A 23055-nucleotide genomic window follows, 5' to 3' on the forward strand; every position below is an offset into this window, starting at 1 on the left:
GCTAAAGTTAGCTAGCATGCTAGCTACTTCCAGACATAAACGAGAGAACACCTCACTCTGACCATTTGTCTTGCTCTAGCAGAGCTGGTTAGGCTGTTTTCATGTTATCCAGAGCGTTGGTGACTCTAACTGTGCTGCTGGCAACAATTTAATTAAGCTTTTTTGCCAAGGTTTACTGACACGGCATATTCAACAGGGTGTTGAGCGTTCGTAAATTCATCAGTTATTCTGCGCTCTGGCACACTCAGACGAGAGCGCTCTGAAATCGGAGTAGATAGCCAGAGCAAATTTACAAACGCACCCCATGGATTTCCGAGTTGGATGACCTTCTAACGATTTTTTCACAGTAGGAGCTCGTTTTTGTTCGAGTTCCCAGTTGTCTGGAATGCACTGAAGTCGGGAACTCGGGGAGATGTCATTAATGATTCTAGGAAAATGTCATTATTTTTGTTATTAACTAAAAAGCTAAATATGATTTAATCTTGTTGTAACAAATACATAAGATACATTTTCAATTCAAGGAACCAATTTACGCCTGGAGGTAAATTGTTTTGGAACATGTTTGTTCCTGACGCGGCATCATACATCAGTGGGAGAGACTTGGAATTATGACGTGCTCTGTGACGTTTTTTTTTGCTACCAGGAAACGAATGTAAACATAGCAATCGGAATAGAAACGCAAATGCATTCGCATAATTCTACAAAAGATCTTCGATGCTGGGTGCTAAATACGATTTTGCAGCACGGGGCGAAATGTGGTTAGCTGGAATATATGATTGCCAATTCTAGAAGAGGTTATTAAACGCAGTAGCTAGGACTGAGGCAGGCTAATCGCTCGATAAACCGGTAAGATAGCCTGCTATATTTCATGCTAGTAGCTAGTTATATTTCCTATAGACTATATACCCGATGTGATAAACATATTGCTGGTGTTTGATAGCAGCTTAGTGAATTGTGTTCGTCTATTTGACATGTAGACACACATCCACTTCGGGGTGCAGAGAATTTGCAACAAGCTGATGACATGTCGGCAGACAGTTCTTCTGCCAACCAGGAAGAACCTAATGCTGTTGTTGGAAACATATTGGTGCAGTTCACATAGGTATTGTTCATAGTTGCAAGCAAATTACCGAGAAATATGAGAACAGATATTTAAAAATAAGAAATATCATGCTGAAGATAAACCTAGCATACTCCTTATCCACTATAAGCCAATGCAATGACATTGTATACTGCTGTTCCCAGGTCCAGGCATGTTTGCCATAAGGGCACCTGAGGAGGAGTCCTCAGAGATGGTGGAGGAGATGGACACGTCAGAGGCTGTCTGGTGCTGGTATTACCTAGCCGAATGTGGAGTGTGGCACATGTTTGAGGTACAGGACATATCACCACCTATGCATTCCTCATCCATCCATCCTCTCACTTGATCTATCGATCCATTCCTTCATTATTCCATCCATCCATACATTTTTACTGCATCCATCCATCCATTTTTACTGCATCCATCCACCCATCCCCTCACTCACTCTACCCATCCCAGTCTCATTTGCAATTTGTTCTGGTTGTGGCAGATTGATCCAAGTGCTGCATGCTCTGTGACCAGTGAGCAGATAGAACAGAATTACAGCAGGAATCAACACGGTGTCATGGAGTTTTACACCGCCAAGTACACCTACAGACTGGACTTCTCAGGTACCAAGAACAGTACAGTACTGGCACACATCTATACAGTATCATTGACAATCATTGGATATGTTGGAGTCTGTCTCTAATTCCCTGATCTTTGTTTGTCTTTGTTTCACAACCAGTCATGAAGCAGATCAATGTCACAACCGGGAAACAACGGCCAATCAAACGGGCGTTCCACTCTGCCACTGGCTTTAGGTGAGTCTGAGCTGTACCAATGGGGTCACCCACGGGCATGTAGCTGTATAACTCAGACATGCAGGTAGCCCACAGGCCTGTGACTGTATAACTAAGAAATACAGAGTTCTGAGTGCTCTCCATTGGCTCTGTGGTCAGTTTCACTTCCTGGAGCTTGCTTCCCGGAGCTAACTTTAGTCTATTGTGGGGTTAGAAGCGTCACCTGTTCTATGGTTAAACCTTATGCATGTTGTGCTACATTTTGGGTGAAAATAAAAGGATGTGTAACTAAGGGCATTGACATAATAACCACCGAGCAGTTGGACCCAGGCCTGACCTGTACAGTATGTGTCTGAATTGTGTATATGCATCTGTCACCCTCGCCCAGGTTCATTTGTGATAATCTGGCCCTGCCGGTGCCCTGCCACTGGGAGAGAATAAATACAGACGAGCCTTATCAGGTAAGGGGAAAAGGATGTGTGTGGACAATATGCTGTGTATCTACCTCTTTCAGACAGAGAGCTTTACCCGACTTTTGCCGGTTCAGGTTACTATCTGAATGGGGCAGGGGTAGAAATACAGGTAACTCCTGACCAGCATGTTACCTGCTCAAGACCTAGTCGTGTTACCTGCTCAAGACCTAGTCGTGTTACCTGCTCAAGACCTAGTCGTGTTACCTGCTCAAGACCTAGTCGTGTTACCTGCTCAAGACCTAGTCGTGTTTCCTGCTCAAGACCTAGTCGTGTTTCCTGCTCAAGACCTAGTCGTGTTTCCTGCTCAAGACCTAGTCGTGTTACCTGCTCAAGACCTAGTCGTGTTACCTGCTCAAGACCTAGTCGTGTTACCTGCTCAAGACCTAGTCGTGTTACCTGCTCAAGACCTAGTCGTGTTACCTGCTCAAGACCTAGTCGTGTTACCTGCTCAAGACCTAGTCGTGTTACCTGCTCAAGACCTAGTCGTGTTACCTGCTCAAGACCTAGTCGTGTTTCCTGCTCAAGACCTAGTCGTGTTACCTGCTCAAGACCTAGTCGTGTTACCTGCTCAAGACCTAGTCGTGTTACCTGCTCAAGACCTAGTCGTGTTACCTGCTCAAGACCTAGTCGTGTTACCTGCTCAAGACCTAGTCGTGTTACCTGCTCAAGACCTAGTCGTGTTACCTGTAAAAGTAGAGTAATAAATGCTTATGACAAGTCTTATAATGCATTATACCTGTCAGTGTTCAACTGATATTCAGAGACATGACGTTGCCACGAGTAGCACCACAGATGTTGCAGATGAGCGCGGTGCAAGATGATGCACTGACAGAGTATCACAGTGTATCTGCACATCATCTACAACGTGATAGCTGCGAGACAACAGTGGAGAGGTTTCGCCTTGCACTTCAATGCTCTTAATTGTTGTGGAAATCGGCCCGATATTGCTATTTACTTTGTGCATTGCTGACTACCTTTAAAGGCCAAGTCCAGTCGAAAACATGTTTTTCTGTATTTGGTATATATTTCAACACTATGAGGTTGGAATAATACTGTAAAATTATGATAATGCCCTTTTAGTGTAAGAGCTGTTTGAAAAGACCGCCTGCAATTTCTGCCTGTTTTGGTGGGATGGAGTTTTGGCCTGACTGCTGACGTCACCAGGTGAAAAATGTGTTAATAGACCAATAAGAAAGAGAGTTCCAAATCTCTCTGCCAATAGCAGCTAGTTTTCAGTTTTCCCCTCTGTACTCAGACCACTTCCAGACATTCCTAGCAAAATTCTTGCTTGAGAATTTGCTCTTTGCTCTTTGCTAAGAAGCTATTTTTGTTTATTTTTGACCATTTTAATAGAAAGAAAATCCACAGTAAGGTACTTATTTGTTTCCCATAAAATGTGATTTGATATTGAGATAAAAACAGTTTTATTGGACCTTTAAGTAAAGTTGAATCAATGTATCTACCTACTCCATGACTCTCTTTAGCCAGTTTGTTTGTTTCTAACTAAAACAGTGTGTGTCATTGATTTGCAGTATACCCATGTCTGATTGACTATACTCTTTCACCTTGTAGAATTAGGAATTAGAATACCAGTAATTTAATAGGATCTTTATTTTTCAGCTCGTCTCATTGGCCAGAGATACTTATGAATTCAAGGAAGTGGTCAGACTCTATGAAAGGACCATGTGTCACCCTATCAAATCTATTCAGAGGATACAGAACCTGGATCTGTGGGAGTTCTTTTGCAGGTAGAGATGTGCATGTGTGTGTGTGTGTGTGTGTGTGTGTGTGTGTGTGTGTGTGGAGGTATTATAAGGTATTATAATGATGTTAGTATAGTTGAGTATCTAAATTATTTTGATGATAGCACCTAGAATCCCAGTTTGGAATGATGGTTTGAATTAGATAGATAGACCTTTTTCGAGAACTTCTTAGAGATCTTTTGGTTGGAAAACATAATTAACCTAAATGCTGAGACTGATCAATGCTTTTGTGTTTTTACTCCAATTTCTAAAGGAAAAAACAACAATTGCGGAAGATAAAGAGAGTTGTGGACATTGAGGAGAAAATGTTATTTCATGGCACAGGCCACAGCAACGTGCAGGCTATATGCACATATAACTTTGACTGGCGGCTAACTGGGAGCCACGGGGACGTCTATGGCAGAGGTAGATTCCACTTGTGTTGTGTCATGAAATCGTAACTTTCTCACAATTTCACGGTTTTCCAGAAATCCCGGTTATAGTATTCCTGGATGTCCTGCCTATTCCTGTCTATTCCTGCCTTATTCCGAGAATCTTCCAACTTTGATTTCTGGAAAACCTGGGAATTTTGGCAAAGTTCCTGGAATTTTGCAGCAGTAGTTTCAACTGTTCAAACATAGCATTCTAATACTGTCCTTCCCATCATTTCTCAGGGAGTTATTTTGCCCGAGACGCCAAGTATTCTAGCAAATTCTGCCTTACGACGGGGAAACATAACTTTGCCTTGCAGAAGCACGGACTAGCCCCGCCGATATTTTCAAGCGAGCCTCCATATAAGACCATGTTCCTGGCCAGAGTGCTGGTCGGCGAGTCCACGTTAGGCAATCCGCTGTTCTGCCGACCGCCATCCAAGGACATGAGCTACAGCAACTTCTTCGACAGCTGTGTGGACGACCTCGCCAACCCAAAGATCTACGTCATCTTCGACTGCAACCAGATTTACCCAGAGTATCTCATTGAGTTCTACTGACGCCTATGGGGTGATCAGGGATGTTATCACACAATGTACATGGGGCGGATTTTTTTTTACCAGGACGGGATTGGGATTCAGAAACATCAGGGGAGAGGTCGAGAGAGGAGGGACTCAATGGACGGCCATGATGACTTCCCGCTGTTTGATTCAAGGCCTGACTGGGACTTGGATCATAAGAAGTGCCTTAATGGATTACTATGGCAGAACAGGGAAGACCATACAAGAAGACTATGTTTCTATAAAAGCTGTAGAGTTCGTAAAGAGTGGTTTGTCTATTTACTGTGTTTAGAGACTTGTGGATCGGTCAGGGCGAGAGGTGGCGTATTTGAAAAAACTGAAAAGTAACTGCACACTGTTGGAGTGTTCCCGAAATGGATTAGCAATGTTTCAACCTGCCACAGAGGATCTTTCGGCAGGATCACCCTGTGTTGTCGAAACGTTGCGAATACGTTTCGGGAGCGTTCTAACGGTGTGCAGGTATTCTTTTTTTCTTTTCCTTTGACTGTTTGGGTCCAACATGACCATAGTCAAGCAAAGCTAAAAAGTGCAACACACTTCTAATGAGGATGTAGACTGAATAACTACTTTGGTGACCAGGATGCAATAACTCACTATTACAAGTAAAGTCGCCAACATAAAGTAAACAAATGTTTGACTTGCCCTACTCCTGTATACAAGGACCTGATTTCATAGATAGACATTGAATAAGTAGGTGTATCCAAACTTTTGACTGGTACTGTGTATAAGGGATATATTCATTGTAACTGTACAGTAATCTGCTCTTGTAATATTTTCTACATTGTAGAATAATAGTGAAGACATCAAAACTATGGAATCATGTAGTAACCAAAAAAGTGTTAAACAAATCTAAATATATTTTAGATTCTTCTAAGTAGCCACCCTTTGCCTTGATGACAGCTTTGCACACTCTTGGCATTCTCTCAACCAGCTTCATGAGGAATCCTTTTCCAACAGTCTTGAAGGAGTTCCCACATATGCTGAGCACTTGTTGGCTGATTTTCCTTTACTCTGCGGTCCAACTCATCCCAAACCATCTCAATTGGGTTGAGGTCGGGTGATTGTGGAGGCCAGGTTATCTGCTGCAGGACTCTATCACTCTCCTTCTTGGTCAAATAGCCCTTATACAGTCATTGTCCTGTTAAAAAACAAATGATCGTCCCACTAAGTGCAAACCAGATGGGATGGCGTATCGCTGCGTAATGCTGTGGTAGCCATGCTGGTTAAGTGTGCCTTGAATTCTAAATAAATCACAGACAGTGTCACCAGCAAAGCACCCCCACACCATCACACCACCTCCTCCATGCTTCACGGTGGGAACCACACATGCGGAGATCATCCGTTCACCTACTCTGCGTCTCACAAAGACACAGCGGTTGTAACAAAAAATCTCAAATTTGGACTCATCAGACCAAAGGACAGATTTCCTCCGGTCTAATGTCCATTGCTCGTGTTTCTTGGCCCAAGCAAGTCTCTTCTTCTTATTGGTGTCCTTTTAGTAGTGTTTTTTTGTTGCAGAAATTAAACCATGAAGGTCTGAGTCTCTGAAAAGTTGATGTTGAGATGTGTCTGTTACTTGAACTCTGAGGCATTTATTTGGGCTGCAATTTCTGAGGCTGGTAACTCTAATGAACTTATCCTCTGCAGCAGAGGTAACCCTGGGTCTTCTATTCCTGTGGCGGTCCTCATGAGAGCCAGTTTCTTCATAGCGCTTGAAGGTTTTTGCGACTGCACTTGAAGAAACTTTCAAAGTTCTTCATGTCTTAAAGTAATGATGGACTATCGTTTCTCTTTGCTTATTTGAGCTGTTTATGCCATAATATGGACTTGTCACAACACAACTGATTGTCTCAAACGCGTTAAGAAGGAATTAAATTTCACAAATTAAATTTTAACAAGGCACACCTGTTCATTGAAATGCATTACAGGTGACAACCTCATGAAACTGGTTGAGATTGCCAAGAGTGTGCAAAGCTGTCATCAAGGCAAAGGGTGGCTACTTTGAAGAATCTCAATAATAAAATATATTTTGATTTGTTTAACACTTATTTGGTTGCTGCATCATTCCATATGTGTTATTTCATAGTTTTGAGGTCTTCACTATTATTCTACAATGTAGAAAACAGTAAAAATAAAGAAAAACCCTTGAATGAGTAGGTGTATCCAAACTTTGACTGGTACTGTATATATAACAAATATAGTTACCAAAGAAATTGGATTTCTAGGAAAACTAGATAGATTTCATGTAGAGTTGCTCCAATTCTAACTAAACAGACAATGCAAACACTGCAGTTGTACTATCACATCATATCATGCATGAGGCTTATAGTCAGCTCGTCTCTGTGTACTGTACTGTAGCAGATGCATTTTCTAAATGAAAGCTAGGATATAGGCCTAGCTAGTGTTGCTAAGCTAAGAAACCGGATGAATCTCTTTGGGGACCGTTTGTGCAAGTCAAGTGATTGATTGCCTGAGTTAATTGAGGCCAAGACCTTCGGCCAAGATGGCTTTTAAAGGCCAATATGTCTTAAAATCTACTGCTTTCTCCTTCACCGCTATTGGTACCATGATCTGACAATGCAGTAGGCTACCTGTATATGTGTAATGTATGTAGTTGATATATGCATGATAAGCACTCTCTTACCCCTTAAACAATCTACCTCCCTCATTCTGCACATTGTACATTGTTCAAGAAGGAAATACCCCCATGAATATTTTCTTGAGCTGAATTAAAATGGTCTTTCCTCTTAATGAGAGGGTGTCAAACTATGTCATAATGACAGTATTTTCGTGTTCATTTAAAGTCATGTAATGTTGGTCAGTACTTCATGCCCTCTGCTTTGATGTGTAAACTTGATATGGGCTTGATTTAGGCCTACTGTTGTAATACACTGTAAATAAACTAAAATGTTATACGTGTATGTTTACCAGCGCTAGTCATGTTGAATGCAAGGTGTGCATTATTTTATCTATCTATTTCCTGCAAATACTACCAAGGATCATTGAAGGTTAAGTGATAGGGAAACAATGGAGGGAAATGAAGTGCTGAGTGCATCTAATTGGCCACATGGCGGCAGTACAACACAAGATTACACCATACATTTCTGTTCAATCGTATTTGACTTTCAAATGTTGTTGAGGCATGGGATTGACTGATATCCCCTCAGAGATGATATAACCATGCCTCAAATCTTAGTACATTTCATATGAAGTCAATGTGAGTTAGTCTTTGTTCTTTTTTTTCCGGGGCGGGTGGTTGAACAATTGTCTTTTCTTAGTGAGGATTATACTGTCGTCAGGAGATTTCAAGAATACAATCCGTTAGGATAAGGAGGAAATACACACATTTGAAAAAAAATTGTAACTAGCAGATTGAGTGAGTTCCTCCAGTCTTGACTGGAACATCATGGACCAGTGACAACAAAATGAAGAAAGGACCTACGTTGTATATGGCATACAGTTGAAGTCGGAAGTTTACATACACTTAGGTTGGAGTCATTAAAACTTGTTTTTCAACCACACCACACATTTCTGGTTAACAAACTATAGTTTTGGCAAGTCGGTTAGGACATCTACTTTGTGCATGACACAAGTAATTTTTCCAACAATTGTTTACAGACAGATTATTTCACTTGTAATTCACTGTATCAAAATTCCAGTGGGTCAGAAGTTTACATACACTAAGTTGACTCTGCCTTTAAACATCTTGGAACATTCCAGAAAATGATGTCATGGCTTTAGAAGCTTCTGATAGGCTAATTGACATCATTTGAGTCAATTGGCGGTGTACCTGTGGATGTATTTCAAGGCCTACCTTCAAACTCACTGCCTCTTTGCTTGACATCATGGGAAAATCAAAAGAAATCAACCAAGACCTCAGAAAAATATTTGTAGACCTCCACAATTCTGGCGCATCCTTGGGAGTCATTTCCAAATGCCTGAAGGTACCACGGTCATCTGTACAAACAATAGTACGCAAGTATAAACACCATGGGACCACGCAGCCGTCATACTGTTCAGGAAGGAGACATGTTCTGTCTCCTAGAGATGAATGTATTTTGGTGTGAAAAGTGCAAAACAACAGAACAACAGCAAAGGTCCTTGTGAAGATGCTGGAGGAAACCGGTACGAAAGTATCTGTATCCACAGTAAAACGAGTCCTATATCGACATAACCTGAAAAGCCGCTCAGCAAGGAAGAAGCCACTGCTCCAAAACCGCCATAAAAAAGCCAGACTACAGTTTGGAACTGCACATGGGGACAAATATTGTACTCTTTGGAGAAATGTCCTCTGGTCTGATGAAACAAAAATAGAACTATTTGGCCATAATGGCCATCATTATGTTTGGAGGAAAAAGTGGGATGCTTGCAAGCCGAAGAACACCATCCCAACCGTGACACACGTGGGTGGCAGCATCATTTGTTGTGTGGGTGCTTTGCTGCAGGAGGGACTGGTGCATTTCACAAAATAGATGGCATCATGAAGAAGGACCATTATTTGGATATATTGAAGCAACATCTCAAGACATCAGTCAGGAAGTTAAAGCTTGGTCGCAAATGGGTCTTCCAAATGGACAATGACCCCAAGCATACTTCCAAAGTTGTGTCAAAATGGCTTAAGGACAACAAAGTCAAGGTATTGGAGTAGCCATCAAAAAGCCCTGACCTCAAATCATATAGAACATTTGTGGGCAGAACTGAAAAAGTGTGTGCAAACAAGGAGGCCTACAAACCTGACTCCGTTACACCAGCTCTGTCAGGAGGAATGGGCCAAAATTCACCCAGCTTATTGTGGGAAGCTTGTTGAAGGCTACCCAAAATGTTTGACCCAAGTTAAACAATTTAAAGGCAATGCTACCAAATACTAATTGAGTGTATGTAAACTTCTGACCCACTGGGAATGTGATGAAATAAATCCTTCTCTCTATTATTCTGAAATTTCACATTCTTAAAATTAAAGTGTTGATCCTAACTGACCTAAAACAGGGAATTTGTACTAGGATTAAATGTCAGGAATTGTGAAACTGTATTTGAAAACGTATTTGGCTAAGGTGTATGTAAGCCTTCGACTACTACTGTATATGCAAAACAAGTCTGACGTCAACTTTATTGGTGACTCAGACGCTCCATCTAAAAAGCAGATTTATTTTAATCCACAGGTGAGCGTCATACACCAGACTTTCAGACAAGGACGTCCTCCTTTAAGAGGGTGTGGTTTGAGTGGTGATTTCACTACAGCATTTTCAAGCAGTGCTGAACCAGGTCAGGAGTGGCAGGCTAATCTTGGATAGCTACAGTACCATTCACCTTTACTACAAAAGAAAACCTCAGGAGAAGGTAAAGTAACATTTTCCCTAGTATTTTATCAAGCCAAATTGAAGTGGTGTTTCAGTAAATAAGATGTGTGTGTTTGCTGCCCTGTTGTAGATGTGGACTCCATCAGAAAGCAGTTCAGAGGTTGAGGACATGGACACCTCAGACATGCTTGTTATGACAGATTACAAAACAAATCCATGGCTTTGGTTCTACCTGGACGAAAGGGGAACGTGGCACATGTTTGAGGTAGCTGTCTCTTGTCAGTCTAGAGTTAATCTCCACTTATGTGGCAGGCTGCTTAAAGGAGGGGGAACTAGACAGACGCATCGAATCCATCTGTAGAATACAGAACCTGGACCTCTGGGAATTTTACTGTAGGTAAGAGGAATTCTAATTTACATCATCAGCATCATAATATTATTATAATTTCTCCAGAAATAGATGGATGTAGTACAGTATACATTTCCTATCTAATTTGGTGGTATTCTATCACTATTGGTATTGTATTGACCATTGTAAAAACTATTGGTCGCTAAATCCGGAGAAATGACGGACCATGTAAAAAAACTGTTGGTCACTAAATCCGGCTAGAAGGACCACGTGAAAACGGTTGGCTGGTATGCCCTCACCCGTCTGAGCGGTCAGCTGTGAATGCCCTCACCCGTCTGAGCGGTCAGCTGTGAATGCCCTCACCCGTCTGAGCGGTCAGCTGTGAATGCCCTCACCCGCTATATACTTCTGATTGGTTTGGTTCTGTCCTCTATAGTGCTGTCCGGTTAGAACATGATGTTGAAGCCACTATGGAAAATGTTGTTGTAGCGTGTGCATGCAAAAGACTGTTTACCAATACAACAATTAAACCACTTCTGCAAAAGTACTTGTGCAACCAATGCCATAACACTTATGGCTGTACGGAATAATACTACATATGATAAACAATAGGCAAAGCAGTATTGGCAACTTGAACATTAAAGAATAGTAACAGCCATGCAGTAGAACTGATAAGAGAATTAAGTTATCCTGTTCATTAACCAATTCAATTTGTTTACTCAGTCTGCGCTATCAGGATTTGTATGATACTGATAGAAATAAAACAGACAGAGGCCCAGTCTACAAAAGTTAAACGTTTATTCACGGAACGTTCTGACGTGCACAGTACAAAGACCTTCAATTTATAGTGACACACATACTTCCACACAAACCTTCAAATCCGCCCGCCAATAGAGTTTAGGGGAGTCCGTGAGAATAGCGTCTCCCTGCCCTCCCCTAAGATAGGGAGAGACCTGGGACTGGGAAGTTCTCAGTGTCCCAGCCAAGGTCGCTCCGAATCTGGCTCAGACAGACAGTCTGGTATCAAAAAATATTTCCTTATCAAGAACATATGTCTGAAAGCTATCAAAGTAACAGTAAGTAATTAGTGGTAATTAACCATTATTTTTGGGGCTCCCGAGTGGCACAGCGATCTAAGGCACTGCATCTCAGTGCTAGAGGCGTCACTACAGACCATAGTTCGATTCCAGGCTGTATCACAATTGGCTGTGATTGGGAGTCCCATAGGGTGGCGCACAATTGGCCCAGCGGCATCCGGGTTAGTGTTTGGCCGGGGTAGGCCGTCAATATAAATAAGAATTTGTTCTTAACTGACTTGCCTAGTTAAAAGAAGGTTAAATTAAAAAAGTTTAAATTACACAGCATGTAAAACCCCTAATAAACCCCCTGCATTTCGATACACGCACAACATTCCGACATTCGTGTTACTGTCGACAACTAAACGTCGTCAGAAACATGTGTCTTCTCCCTTCGGACTACGATAACACTCTGACCTGAGTGGGTGGGTGCAGTGTCCAGATGCTCATTTCCAAGCGCTCATATTGGTTGTGAATGGCAGTTCTATGATGGGTGAGGGATAATTTAGGTAGGCTGAGCAGCCAAACTAACGGGACTTTGAGGGGAGATATGAGGAGAGGAGCAGGAAGGCCTTTTTTCACAACCATGGTGATTCTCTTTTTAAAGGAAAAAGATTCAGTTGGGAAGGATTCAAGGTGTTACAGAGGTCAAGGAGGAGAAGCTGTTTCATGGAACAAAAATCAGCAACGTACACTCAATTTGTACATACAATTTTGACACCAGGTTAGCTGGTATCAACGGCCATATTCTTGGAAAAGGTAAGTGATGATGAAACAGGCTATACATGAATATAGTATGTATGACAGCAGGTATAATTTCTCTGGTACAGTAACCCCATTATTACCCCTCTTCTTCCTTTTATGTAGGAACCTACTTTGCAAGATTTGCCTCATATGCAGATAAGTACAGTCCATGGAACACTGATCCAGTACCTCTGTTTGGTGAGGCACCACAAGGCTTCAGTAGCCAAAAGACCAAAACAATGTTTCTGTGCAAGGTGATAGTTGGGAAAACTACACTGGGAAAGACAGATTTCCTCAAGCCTGATGACAAAAGTGCTATTAACTTCCATGACAGTTGTGTGGACAATGTCATGTATCCCAGAATTTTTGTCATATTTGATCCCAATCAGATATATCCAGAGTACTTAATTCAGTACTATTGAAATAAAGATGGAGACCGAGTGACCTACAATGAGTTGTCATGTGCAATATGAACTGTAAGCCTGTCATTGGAATAGGTTGAATGGACATTTTGCATTCACATTAATGCAATTTCTATTCACTGTTTTAAACAGTGGTCCATTCTCAATGTAAATAATTTCTATCACGATGGATTGTGTAATAGGCTATTGCGGTGGTGTCGGAATAGGGCGGTGCTCAGGGGCTGTGGGTGTTTGAGTGAGAAAGACGAGGAGGAGAACCAACAAGTCAGCACAGCCCCCTTCATTATCGACGCATTGTGCCGACAACATGAAAGAGCCATTCCAGACTCTGAAGCAGGAGGATTTTGAAAGTTAGGTGTTAGCCAGACTAGTTAGCCTACAGTAGGAAAGGTTGTGGCCTAGTAAAAAAAGATTTTCAGAGCACTGGCAGTAGAGGTCGCTATTGACCTTGATGCGCACCTGTAGGCCCTTTCCCATGATTGAAGATGAGATGCTAAAATGCTCGATTTCTGTCAACTCAGGGCAGTCACTCTGCTGTACTGGAATGGAATTAAAACGTTGAATGAATTGGACATGTCCATTGATTTCTTTGTTATGTATTTTATTTTGCATATTTCGCTCTGAATTGGTCCTTGAAATCACTTCAGTGTTTTGTAAATTATAATTCAAAGTTTTCACTGTGGCTAAACCACAACATTTATTTGAGTTCAAACCATTTCCTTGTCAGGCAAAATGTTCACTTAAAAAAAGTATGCACACAGTTTAAACAAAATCAAGCCTTGCATTTCATCACAACAAGCAACATATAAACAAATATCACACACAAATTAATTTAGTAAATGATAGGATACCTCTGTTTAAACTGTTTAGCTGAAGTGATAACAAATTATTTCTGTTCTCATTGGAACAAGTATGGAAGTATAGACAAAACTGAAATACAACCTCTTCTGAAAGGGTTTGAGTTTGTAGTTCTAAAAACAATCAGGGCAGGTTTCCCAAACCCAGATAAACCTTGTTCTGGACTAAAAACCTAAATAGAGAATTTCCATTGAAGATGTTTTTCAGTCCAGGACTAGGTTTAATATGTGTCCGGGAAACCGTCCCTCAATCTGTAGAGTCTTATCAGTGTCGATGCAACATGGCATTCAGCATGAAATTCACCTTGAACAGGATCCTAATTTCTACATTACCAGACAGTTTTTGCTGCTGTGTTTGAACTGCTGTTGTTGGACTGGAAATGGCTCTTCCGGTCCTCACATAGTGAGTTCAACCACACGGACAGGAGGAAGAGAGTGCATCAAAGCACTTCCTCATTGGCTGCTGAACTCACGTAACCTGGGAAACACAGATTCACATTGAGATGGAGCCACACTGAGAACTAGACCACTCTATTTCCTCTCTCTACAGGGGGCAGGAGACACTTTCATGTTACTCTGAATAGTTTATCACTTTGAAGACACTATTTTGTGTGTGTGTGTGATATATATATATATATATATATATATATATTTGGGCTACTAGCTATATCTCTGACATTTTGATGACTTTTTTTCAGCTCTTGTTTGTTTTTTCTTGGCCTCCACTTCCTACCCATATTGCCTTTCAGTCTTGAACTTTAGCTAAACGTTTTCCCATGGAAAAGAAGGGCTGTAGCTCAGATAGCTTATATATCCCAGTCAATGTTGATGAACAGTTTTAAAGGTGGACTAAGCCACAACGCTAACCCTCAATGGAGATAATTCACTCCTTCAAAGGTATGATGTTACACAATAGATAATAACTATGTAATGTTCCCCTATTCCATGTACCTACCCTACCACTCCTAATGGCAGTGTCTCCTGACTTAGTCATACCCTGTTAAATATTTAGACCCTGGTGTTTAGAGTCAGGCGCTTTATCATAATCCCCTTTTGATCTTCGTCTAATTCGTTAGTAGCTCAAGCCCTGGCAGAAATTGGGATTGCCCCCCAAAAAAGTCCTCATTAGTTTGCTTTCACATGGATTTGCCTACTTTCTGTGTTCAGAGTTGTATTTGTGTGTGTGTGTGTGTGTGTGTGTGTGTGTGTGTGTGTGTGTGTCAACATATTGTCATATTTTGAAGAGTTGCATGTATACTCTCAAACTAACACAGATGGGAATCAAACTAACACAGATGGGAATCATCTCTACTCAACCCTAACTCTCTCCTCTCTGTCAAGAGGTCTCCATGGAAACTAAGAGTAGGCAAGAGAAGTGTAGATAGAGAGATGTATTACTAAATTATTCACAAGATTCCCCTCCCTCTGAAGTCAGAAGATTTGAACTATTTTAGACAGAATTCCAGTATCTATTGGGACCAACTCAAATGATGACTTTGAAATGGTTGTCCTTTCTATAAAATGTAGATGTGAAATGTTAAATCTCTAGACAAAATCTGATGATGCCACAATGAATTAACCCACTCAAGGTCTGAAGGTGTCTTTTTATTGTGGAATACAGGGAACAGAATTAACATGAATTATATAGTAATGAACAGGACAAAAATCTACAAATCCCCCATCATTTAAACAAACACAACCATCTTTTAAAAAATCCCCTCTTACCATCAATTAGTAAACTCTTTCACCGCTAGGAGAGCCTGGTTGACAGTAGCACACCACCTGATATCCCTGAGCAGGGACACATTGCTTAACAACTCCACTGGGTGTTTCTGTAGAATTAGATCAACCTGTGTGTGTGTGTGTGTGTGTGTGTGTGTGTGTGTGTGTGTGTGTGTGTGTGTGTGTGTGTGTGTGTGTGTGTGTGTGTGTGTGTGTGTGTGTGTACAGTGTTGGTGTTGACACAGACAGTAAACACAAATCAATAAGTTAATAATCTTTTGATCACATGAAATGAAATAAAACTGAAATAAAACTGAAATAAAACTTCTTAATTATATTACAATAAAATACATAACATCAGGAAGACCTTGTCTGCTGGATATCCTGATACATGAGACAATGTACACCTTTAGCACCGTCTAAAAAGACCTACTGTTGGGCGTGAATAAATGTTGTGCTTGGATATGTTGGCATCCTTGATGGAATAATTTGTAGTTTTGTCTCATTTGACTCAAAATATGGGTTTGACTGGAAATAGTTCTTGAATTTATCACTGTCATGATAAGCGCAGGGCAACTTTATGTGCAATCAGCATTAAACCCAGACCGTACTATACTGTATGTGACGCAAATATTCAGGCCAACTTGTTTATCGTGCACCAACAGCATGTACAATGTTTGGCCCCCAAAGCCCTCATGATATCATCAAATGGAGTAGAATTATGAGTTCTGTTCCGTAGTCACATCCTAACTCAAATTAAGTGATTTGGAATACACACAGGTCTCGGAGGGAGAATTTTCAGTAAATAAATTAAAATGGGCCCAGAGATACGAGTCATCACGTAACCCCTCAGCTTTCGTCTTAGAAATGTTTTTTGTTGTCTAATGAGGACTATCCCAGTCCTTGCACTGTGACCTCAGTAAGGCTGCCTCTGAGTAGCCGAGGGTTGTCATCCTTGCTGTGTTGACTTGTGTAGCTAACCTCTCCCATCCTGATGTGACTCGACTGTCCTTCGCTCCAGCTCAGGTCATCATATCCACCCTAGAAACCCTCAGGCCTCTGGTCACTAGGTTTATACGCTTCCCTTACTACCGTTCCAATGAGACTACTGATCTCAAACAGATTGGGTTGGCCTCGGTATTCATCCCTGAGGCACACCAATCCCCTGGCCTCTATTTGCTCCCTTTCTGGGGTTTCCCGCCTCTTTTTAGGTCCTTCACTCCTATTAAGGGGACCTCACTTGGGGCAATTTCCTGGTTTCCTGTGTCTTTGAGGGTTCAAGGCCCCTGCGTGGTCCTCAGACCCTGTCTCTCCATGATGTTCCACAGCTTGCGCAGGTTGGACTGGGTGATGACGTCATCAGGCTTGAGCTGCAGCGCCCGCAGGTAGTTGGTCTCCGCCTCAGGCAGCCGCCCATTCAGGTGGAGGATGGCACCCAGATTCATCAAGGCCGCCGGATACTGGGAGCGAGGGAGACCGAGGCAATGAGGGAGAGAGAAAAGGGAGAGGGACTTGATTAACATTTGCATGTTACACTGTGGATTAGGTGACGCTCTGACAAAATGAAGTCTTTAGAAAGATATTGCTGTTGCTCAAAAGAATGTGGTTAATGGCTGGTGGGGTCAAACTCTTGTTGATGTTTGTGGTTTCCAGAGGTTTCTCAAATGCCAAGTGTTTATGTCATGCCGGGTTAACATTTATAATGATGTTAGCAAAGTCCCTAAGGAGTGGGAGGCTCTCTTCTACGATGGAGTATAGGCTGTTTGTCTGGATAGTAAGGTTGTCACGGTACCAGTATCACAAAATTCAACGGTATCGTGACAAGGAAACAAAACATGAAGCCAGGGGTACAACTTTCACTGGGGACGGGGATACGTCTCCCCCACATTCTGAAATTGCCTTTTTGTCCCCCCCCCGTTTTATAATTGGAATGTGATACAAAATAAGGCAACGATGTACTTTAGGACCATGCGGATGCTTCCAAGCGGTCGGTGTAGGCTTTTTGGAGTGTTTATCCGAATACATTTTTTTGATATAATAATTATGTCCCCCCCACTTCTAAAACTAAAGTTGCGCCCCTCTTTTTCTTCCGGGGGGACTGTGGGAGGGGTCTCGAATGGTTGAGGGACAGCTATTGGGAAACTGTGGGGGGATCTTGGAGGGTTCGGCCTTCACAAGATTGTGATCATGAAAAAGGAAACTATGACATATATTTTATGTCACTCTCATGCACACGCACCCTCACAGACAAGGATGGCTCTGTTGCGGAAAGACTGATACATGTTTGATAGTGTCTTGATGCTGTATTGTTTGTCCTTCATGTTCTAATACTTTAATGTTACCCCTTCCTTGTGTTTTTTGCAATAAATAATAATAATATTTTTTTTTACAAAGTTGCGCCCCTGCATGAAGCAGACTTAATTTCTTGAGGAAAACAGTCGTAACGTTGGAAACAAGCAACCTTATGTTGTCACCCAGAATCATGTTTCTTTTCTAAGCTATAGCACACAATGTTACATACAGTCATTTTTTTTAAAGGACCAAATAGTTTAATTTGCTTTATGTTTTCCTTCGTGAAAACCCTACTGGATAGGTCTAGATGCAGTATAGCGATCAGGTAGTCTCAGACAGTACACACCCTTGAATTCAACTCCTGGCAAACTCTTTCAAATTCACCCTCCCATAAGACCTCTAATGCAGATTCTCATATGCAAGATGTTTTACAGGAGACCTGCCATGTTTATGTTATGGATTAAGAGCGAGGCTTTGTTAACTTGACTTGAAGCTGAGTTAATTAAATGGCCATTAAATTATCCCGTTTGACCTCGCAGTAGCTGGTCCGATTTCAGAAAGAGTTTTTACCTTGACGGAGATGTGGTGCAATGACCTTTGAAACTGAATTAATAAAAAGTTTGGAGTACAGATTGTTTTGATGTCTGTGTTGGGCTGGGATACAGTATGAAGGAAGGGTTATATGACAGAGAGGATGTTACTGGACACAGAGATGTCTTGCATAGTACAGTATGAAGGAAGGGTTATATGACAGAGATGTTAATGGATGCAGAGATGTCTTGCATGGTACAGTATGAAATCTCATAACACAGATAGATTATATGATATTCGGCTCAATTGTACTCAGTTCCAACTTTGGTCTCTCTCCGCAGAGTTAAAGAGGGTTATGCCAATATGCCTTGAAGCTCATCGTTCCATAAAAGTCTGTCTCTCCAGCCGTCAACTAAGCTAAGCTAATGGGATCAGAGCAGGTTACTCATTTTGTCTTGAGCTACAGTTCTCACCAGGAACTTATACGCTGTGTGTGTGTGTGTGTGTGTGTGTGTGTGTGTGTGTGTGTGTGTGTGTGTGTGTGTGTGTGTGTGTGTGTGTGTGTGTGTGTGTGTGTGTGTGTGTGTGTGTGTGTGTGTGTGTGCATGTGTGTATGCGCGCATGTGTGTGTAGGTGTGTGTATGCACACATACCTCTGTGTGAGTGTTTGTGTTTTAGTGAAAGTGAGCACATGTACAGTATCTGTGTTTTTAAGATCCCAGATCCCAGTCTCACCTCTGGCTCTCCAGCACCCTCCAGACTGGACATTTCCGCATGCCTGTGAACCCGACTGTGGGGTCAGGGTTGAAGGAGTTGAGATGCAACTAAAGTTTTTTTTCTTCCAGATAGGAGTTTACACGCCTCTTTAGGTGGTTACCTTTTACTGTGAGTTTTCTATTTGTACAAAGTTTGACTCTCTTGAGCATAACTTTAACAACTCCAGAGACCAATAAGGCATCTGTACTGAAGCACTAACTAGTCTTTGCCCTATTCCTTACCAGACAGGGCCTCATAAAGAACCCCGGCACAACATCAAGGCCACTTGGAACCAGAACTGTCCACTGAAACCAGTAGAAACCAAACTCTGCTTTGGCTGTTAACTTCCTACTGCAGGTCAGGAGACACCATGGCTCTCTATAGGCTGAGCAGACAGAGGCTGGTGGAGATAGATTAACGTCCTCTAGCATTGTAAACAGCACCCAGAGTGAGACACAGGAGACGCCCCAGACAGTCTACATCATTACAGGGTCCTCTGTTTACATGTGTACACTCACTGGAGCCAGAAACCCATGCCAGCGATCGCTCTCTCTTAAAGCTGAGACGGTGAATAATGTGGTGGGGCTGGTCGGGTCCAAACACAGCCAAACAAAACCTTTACCCAAGGATGACAGTAGCTGTTGACCTTGGTTATTTCAGCAAGTCTCAGTGATATCATTCTTTACATTTGCATTTGAGTAATTTAGCAAACGCTCTTATCCAGAGTGACTAACAGTAGTGAGTGCATACATTTTTCGTACTGGTCCCCTGTGGGAATTGAACCCACAACCCTGGCATGCAAACAACATCCTCAACCAACTGGGCCACACAGGACATATCATTGCCTCAAAATGGATATCCACAGTATAATTTTCAATCTAAATTCCATTCAATTTGGAATTTGATTTGCACTATGGAGAAAGTTAACTGAATTGAAATGAAAGTGGCCTGAACTCAACAGTGTTGCATCGCATAGTAATTCAGTAAACTCAATATCAACGGCCTAACAAGACATTGTAACCACTCTGTATACGGTCAACAATGATCTTTCATTGTGGCACCCTCAGAGTCTAACTGACCTCTGTTTCACCCAGCAAAAGCTGCCCACCATTTCCCCAACATACAGTATCGTCTTTCTCAGCAGGTGGTGGTTGAGCTGCATATTATCACACTGTTATGGACATGAGCTCCACGATCCAACTCTGATACGTTTTCCATAGGGCCACTCGCTACTCGCTCTACACGGAGGAAATGTAGTAAACTGATGATTGGAACAGTGGAACAGAGACTTATAACAGATTCAAATCTAAAGCTGATAATATATATGGGCATTGTCACACTAATCACACTCTATTTGAATCTACAATGTATGTACTGCGTTTAGGAAAAGTAACTTTGCAGTTGTGAATAGTTTAAGGAACAGAGAAAACATAACACAAATGCAGTCAAACCTAACGGTCCATTAGGAATTAGGACGTGTGGTAATTCTGTCCGTCATCCTCTGCTGCACTCTAAAGTTTTTCGTTTTTTCTGGAAGGCACACTCCTTTGACAAATTGTCTCTCCCAGCACGTCTGGCCACAGATGTTGAATTTTTCATGACCCGAAACCCTTTTGGATTAAGTTATTTGAGGACTTGACATTCGCTAAGCAGACAGGCACAGCGAAATGTCAAAGACAAGAGGGGCTTTACTTCCGAATAATGACTGAGTGTAAGCCCTTGACTTGTTGGAGAGTGTAGAGAGTGTAGTGTAGATTAGAGGACCTTGGCCTTTCTGTGAATTACACTGAATAATAAATACAACTGTCTGACTGGGAACTGTTGTGAAGGACACCGAGACACGGACATACCGACTAACTTCTGTTCCAGACAAACTGATTGTGAAGGACACACAGACATACTGACATACAGACAAGATGGTTTTATAGGAAACAATTGAAAGAGTGTGTACCAAGGACAGCTGTTGCACATACCATTTCTACAAAGCCTCACTGTCTGAGGATATCAACTTAAAACTACCTCCAAAATGGCTGGTAAACGAATAACACAGCCTATCCAGTCCCTCCATTGACTTCCAATTGCTTACCCCCCCGTAACTATTCCCCAGGTCGCTGCTGTAAATGAGAATGTGTTCTCAGTCAACTTAACTGGTAAAATAAGGGTTAAATAAAACAATGACAAAAGATGAGACTCCAAACAGCCTCCAAGCTAACTCTCCAGACTCCAAACAGCCTCCAAGCTAACTCTCCAGACTCCAAACAGCCTCCAGCTAACTCTCCAGACTCCAAACAGCCTCCAGCTAACTCTCCAGACTCCAAACAGCCTCCAAGCTAACTCTCCAGACTCCAAACAGCCTCCAAGCTAACTCTCCAGACTCCAAACAACCTCCAGCTAACTCTCCAGACTCCAAACAGCCTCCAAGCTAACTCTCCAGACGCCAAACAGCCTCCAGCTAACTCTCCAGACTCCAAACAGCCTCCAGCTAACTCTCCAGACTCCAAACAGCCTCCAGCTAACTCTACAGACTCCAAACAACCTCCAGCTAACTCTCCAGACTCCAAACAGCCTCCAGCTAACTCTCCAGACTCCAAACAGCCTCCAGCTAACTCTCCAGACTCCGAACAGCCTCCAGCGAACTCTCCAGACTCCAAACAACCTCCAGCTTTTCAGGAAGAAGGTGTACATTTGACCTCCATCATCTAGGATGTGACAATGGTAAATAAATCTCTACATTTATGCTCATTTTTTGCGCGGTCTTGCAGGCCTTCTCATGCAGCTGCAACTGCAAGTACATTTGTAAATCATGACCCATCTTGAGTTGGGCTCTGGGATGGTGCAATTGTTGAGAGGGTGAGCTTATTGTTGTGTGGGGGTAAGGGCTGAATGTGTGTGGGTGTATGTGTGTATCCCACAACTGTTGCGAAGGAAGAAGTAAAAGATGTTAGGGACTATAGAGGATGATTCACAGCAATATGTAATAAAAATCGAGTTGAGGGCGATGGAAATGCATTTGGCAATGGATCTGCTTCGGTTCGGTGGATGGTGCTGTGTGCACTTTTCGAAGGATGGATCCCAGTCGGTCCGGGGCTGTGCGATGCGGGGGGTCGGGGGTGGTCTGCCGGGCATTGGGATGACAACCCAACTCGAGATGGGGGCTTTTGGCGGGTGGAATAGTGGGGACCAATTGGAGGTTTGCTTAGTGGAGATGCAAATGTCATGGTACAACTATATAGACACTCAATCATTATGTTACTTTTTAATAGGACGTTTACAAACATATATTTTGATAAAAATAATTGAAAGGTGTGTCTCATTATGGTAAGTGGTGAAATAAGTATAGCCAGTTACAATTGTAATGGCTTAGCAGATAATAAGAAAAGACGATCAGTATTTACCTGGCTAAAAGAGAAGGATTATAATATCTACTGTTTACAGGAAACCCATTCAACAGTTTTAGATGAAGTTTTGTGGAAAAAGAACTGGGGGGGGCGAAATATATTTCTCCCATGGGCAAAGAAATTCAAAAGGGGTGATGGTTTTAATTAATAATAACTTTGATCCAAATGTGCAACTTGTCCAAACAGATCCTCAAGGTAGATGGATTATTTTAAATATGTTATTGGACAATAAACATATATGGCTTATTAACCTATACGGTCCGAATAATGATGATCCAAGCTTCTTTGACAATATATATAAGAATGTATCAACTCTACAAGCAACACTAGACTCTATTATTATAGTGGGAGATTTTAATACGGTCTTAAATACCTCTATGGACCGGAAAGGAAATCACACTACAAACTATCACCCTCAGGCACTTAAGGAAATCAGGAATGTCATGGATATATTGGAATTAGTGGATATATGGAGACTTAAATACCCTGACCTAGTGAGATATACATGGCGGAGGCTTAAT

The 23055-nt window shown here is 41.9% G+C and overlaps 3 protein-coding genes across 5 annotated transcripts in view; 2 read left to right on the top strand and 1 right to left on the bottom strand.

Annotated features, from left to right (window-relative positions):
* Nucleotides 1–568: 568 nt before the first annotated feature.
* Nucleotides 569–8009, top strand: LOC139533798 (protein mono-ADP-ribosyltransferase PARP11). Of its 2 annotated transcripts, XM_071332182.1 has the most exons (9): nucleotides 569–846; nucleotides 978–1102; nucleotides 1246–1373; nucleotides 1572–1692; nucleotides 1809–1884; nucleotides 2252–2324; nucleotides 3957–4084; nucleotides 4353–4504; nucleotides 4753–8009. In XM_071332182.1, the coding sequence occupies exons 3-9, from the start codon at nucleotides 1254–1256 to the stop codon at nucleotides 5067–5069; spliced, it is 987 nt and encodes a 328-aa protein (XP_071188283.1). In that variant the 5' UTR covers nucleotides 569–846; nucleotides 978–1102; nucleotides 1246–1253; the 3' UTR covers nucleotides 5070–8009. The 2 variants fall into 2 exon arrangements, with proteins under 2 accessions (XP_071188283.1, XP_071188284.1); XM_071332183.1 differs by lacking the exon at nucleotides 978–1102.
* Nucleotides 8010–10171: 2162 nt separating this feature from the next.
* On the top strand, nucleotides 10172–13545 carry LOC139533284 (protein mono-ADP-ribosyltransferase PARP11-like). The gene is made up of 4 exons (XM_071331353.1): nucleotides 10172–10249; nucleotides 10657–10784; nucleotides 12420–12571; nucleotides 12680–13545. The coding sequence occupies exons 1-4, from the start codon at nucleotides 10172–10174 to the stop codon at nucleotides 12976–12978; spliced, it is 657 nt and encodes a 218-aa protein (XP_071187454.1). The 3' UTR covers nucleotides 12979–13545.
* Nucleotides 13546–15419: 1874 nt separating this feature from the next.
* Nucleotides 15420–23055, bottom strand: part of LOC139533799 (protein O-mannosyl-transferase TMTC2-like) — a 99258-nt gene continuing 91622 nt past the window's right edge. For both annotated transcript variants that reach the window (XM_071332184.1, XM_071332186.1), the window contains one exon: nucleotides 15420–17017. In XM_071332184.1, coding sequence (XP_071188285.1) covers nucleotides 16835–17017 — 183 coding nt within the window. In that variant the 3' untranslated portion in view covers nucleotides 15420–16834. The remainder of the gene's footprint in view (nucleotides 17018–23055) is intronic.

The sequence above is a fragment of the Salvelinus alpinus genome, chromosome 11 (assembly GCF_045679555.1).
Source record: "Salvelinus alpinus chromosome 11, SLU_Salpinus.1, whole genome shotgun sequence".
NCBI lineage: Eukaryota > Metazoa > Chordata > Actinopteri > Salmoniformes > Salmonidae > Salvelinus > Salvelinus alpinus.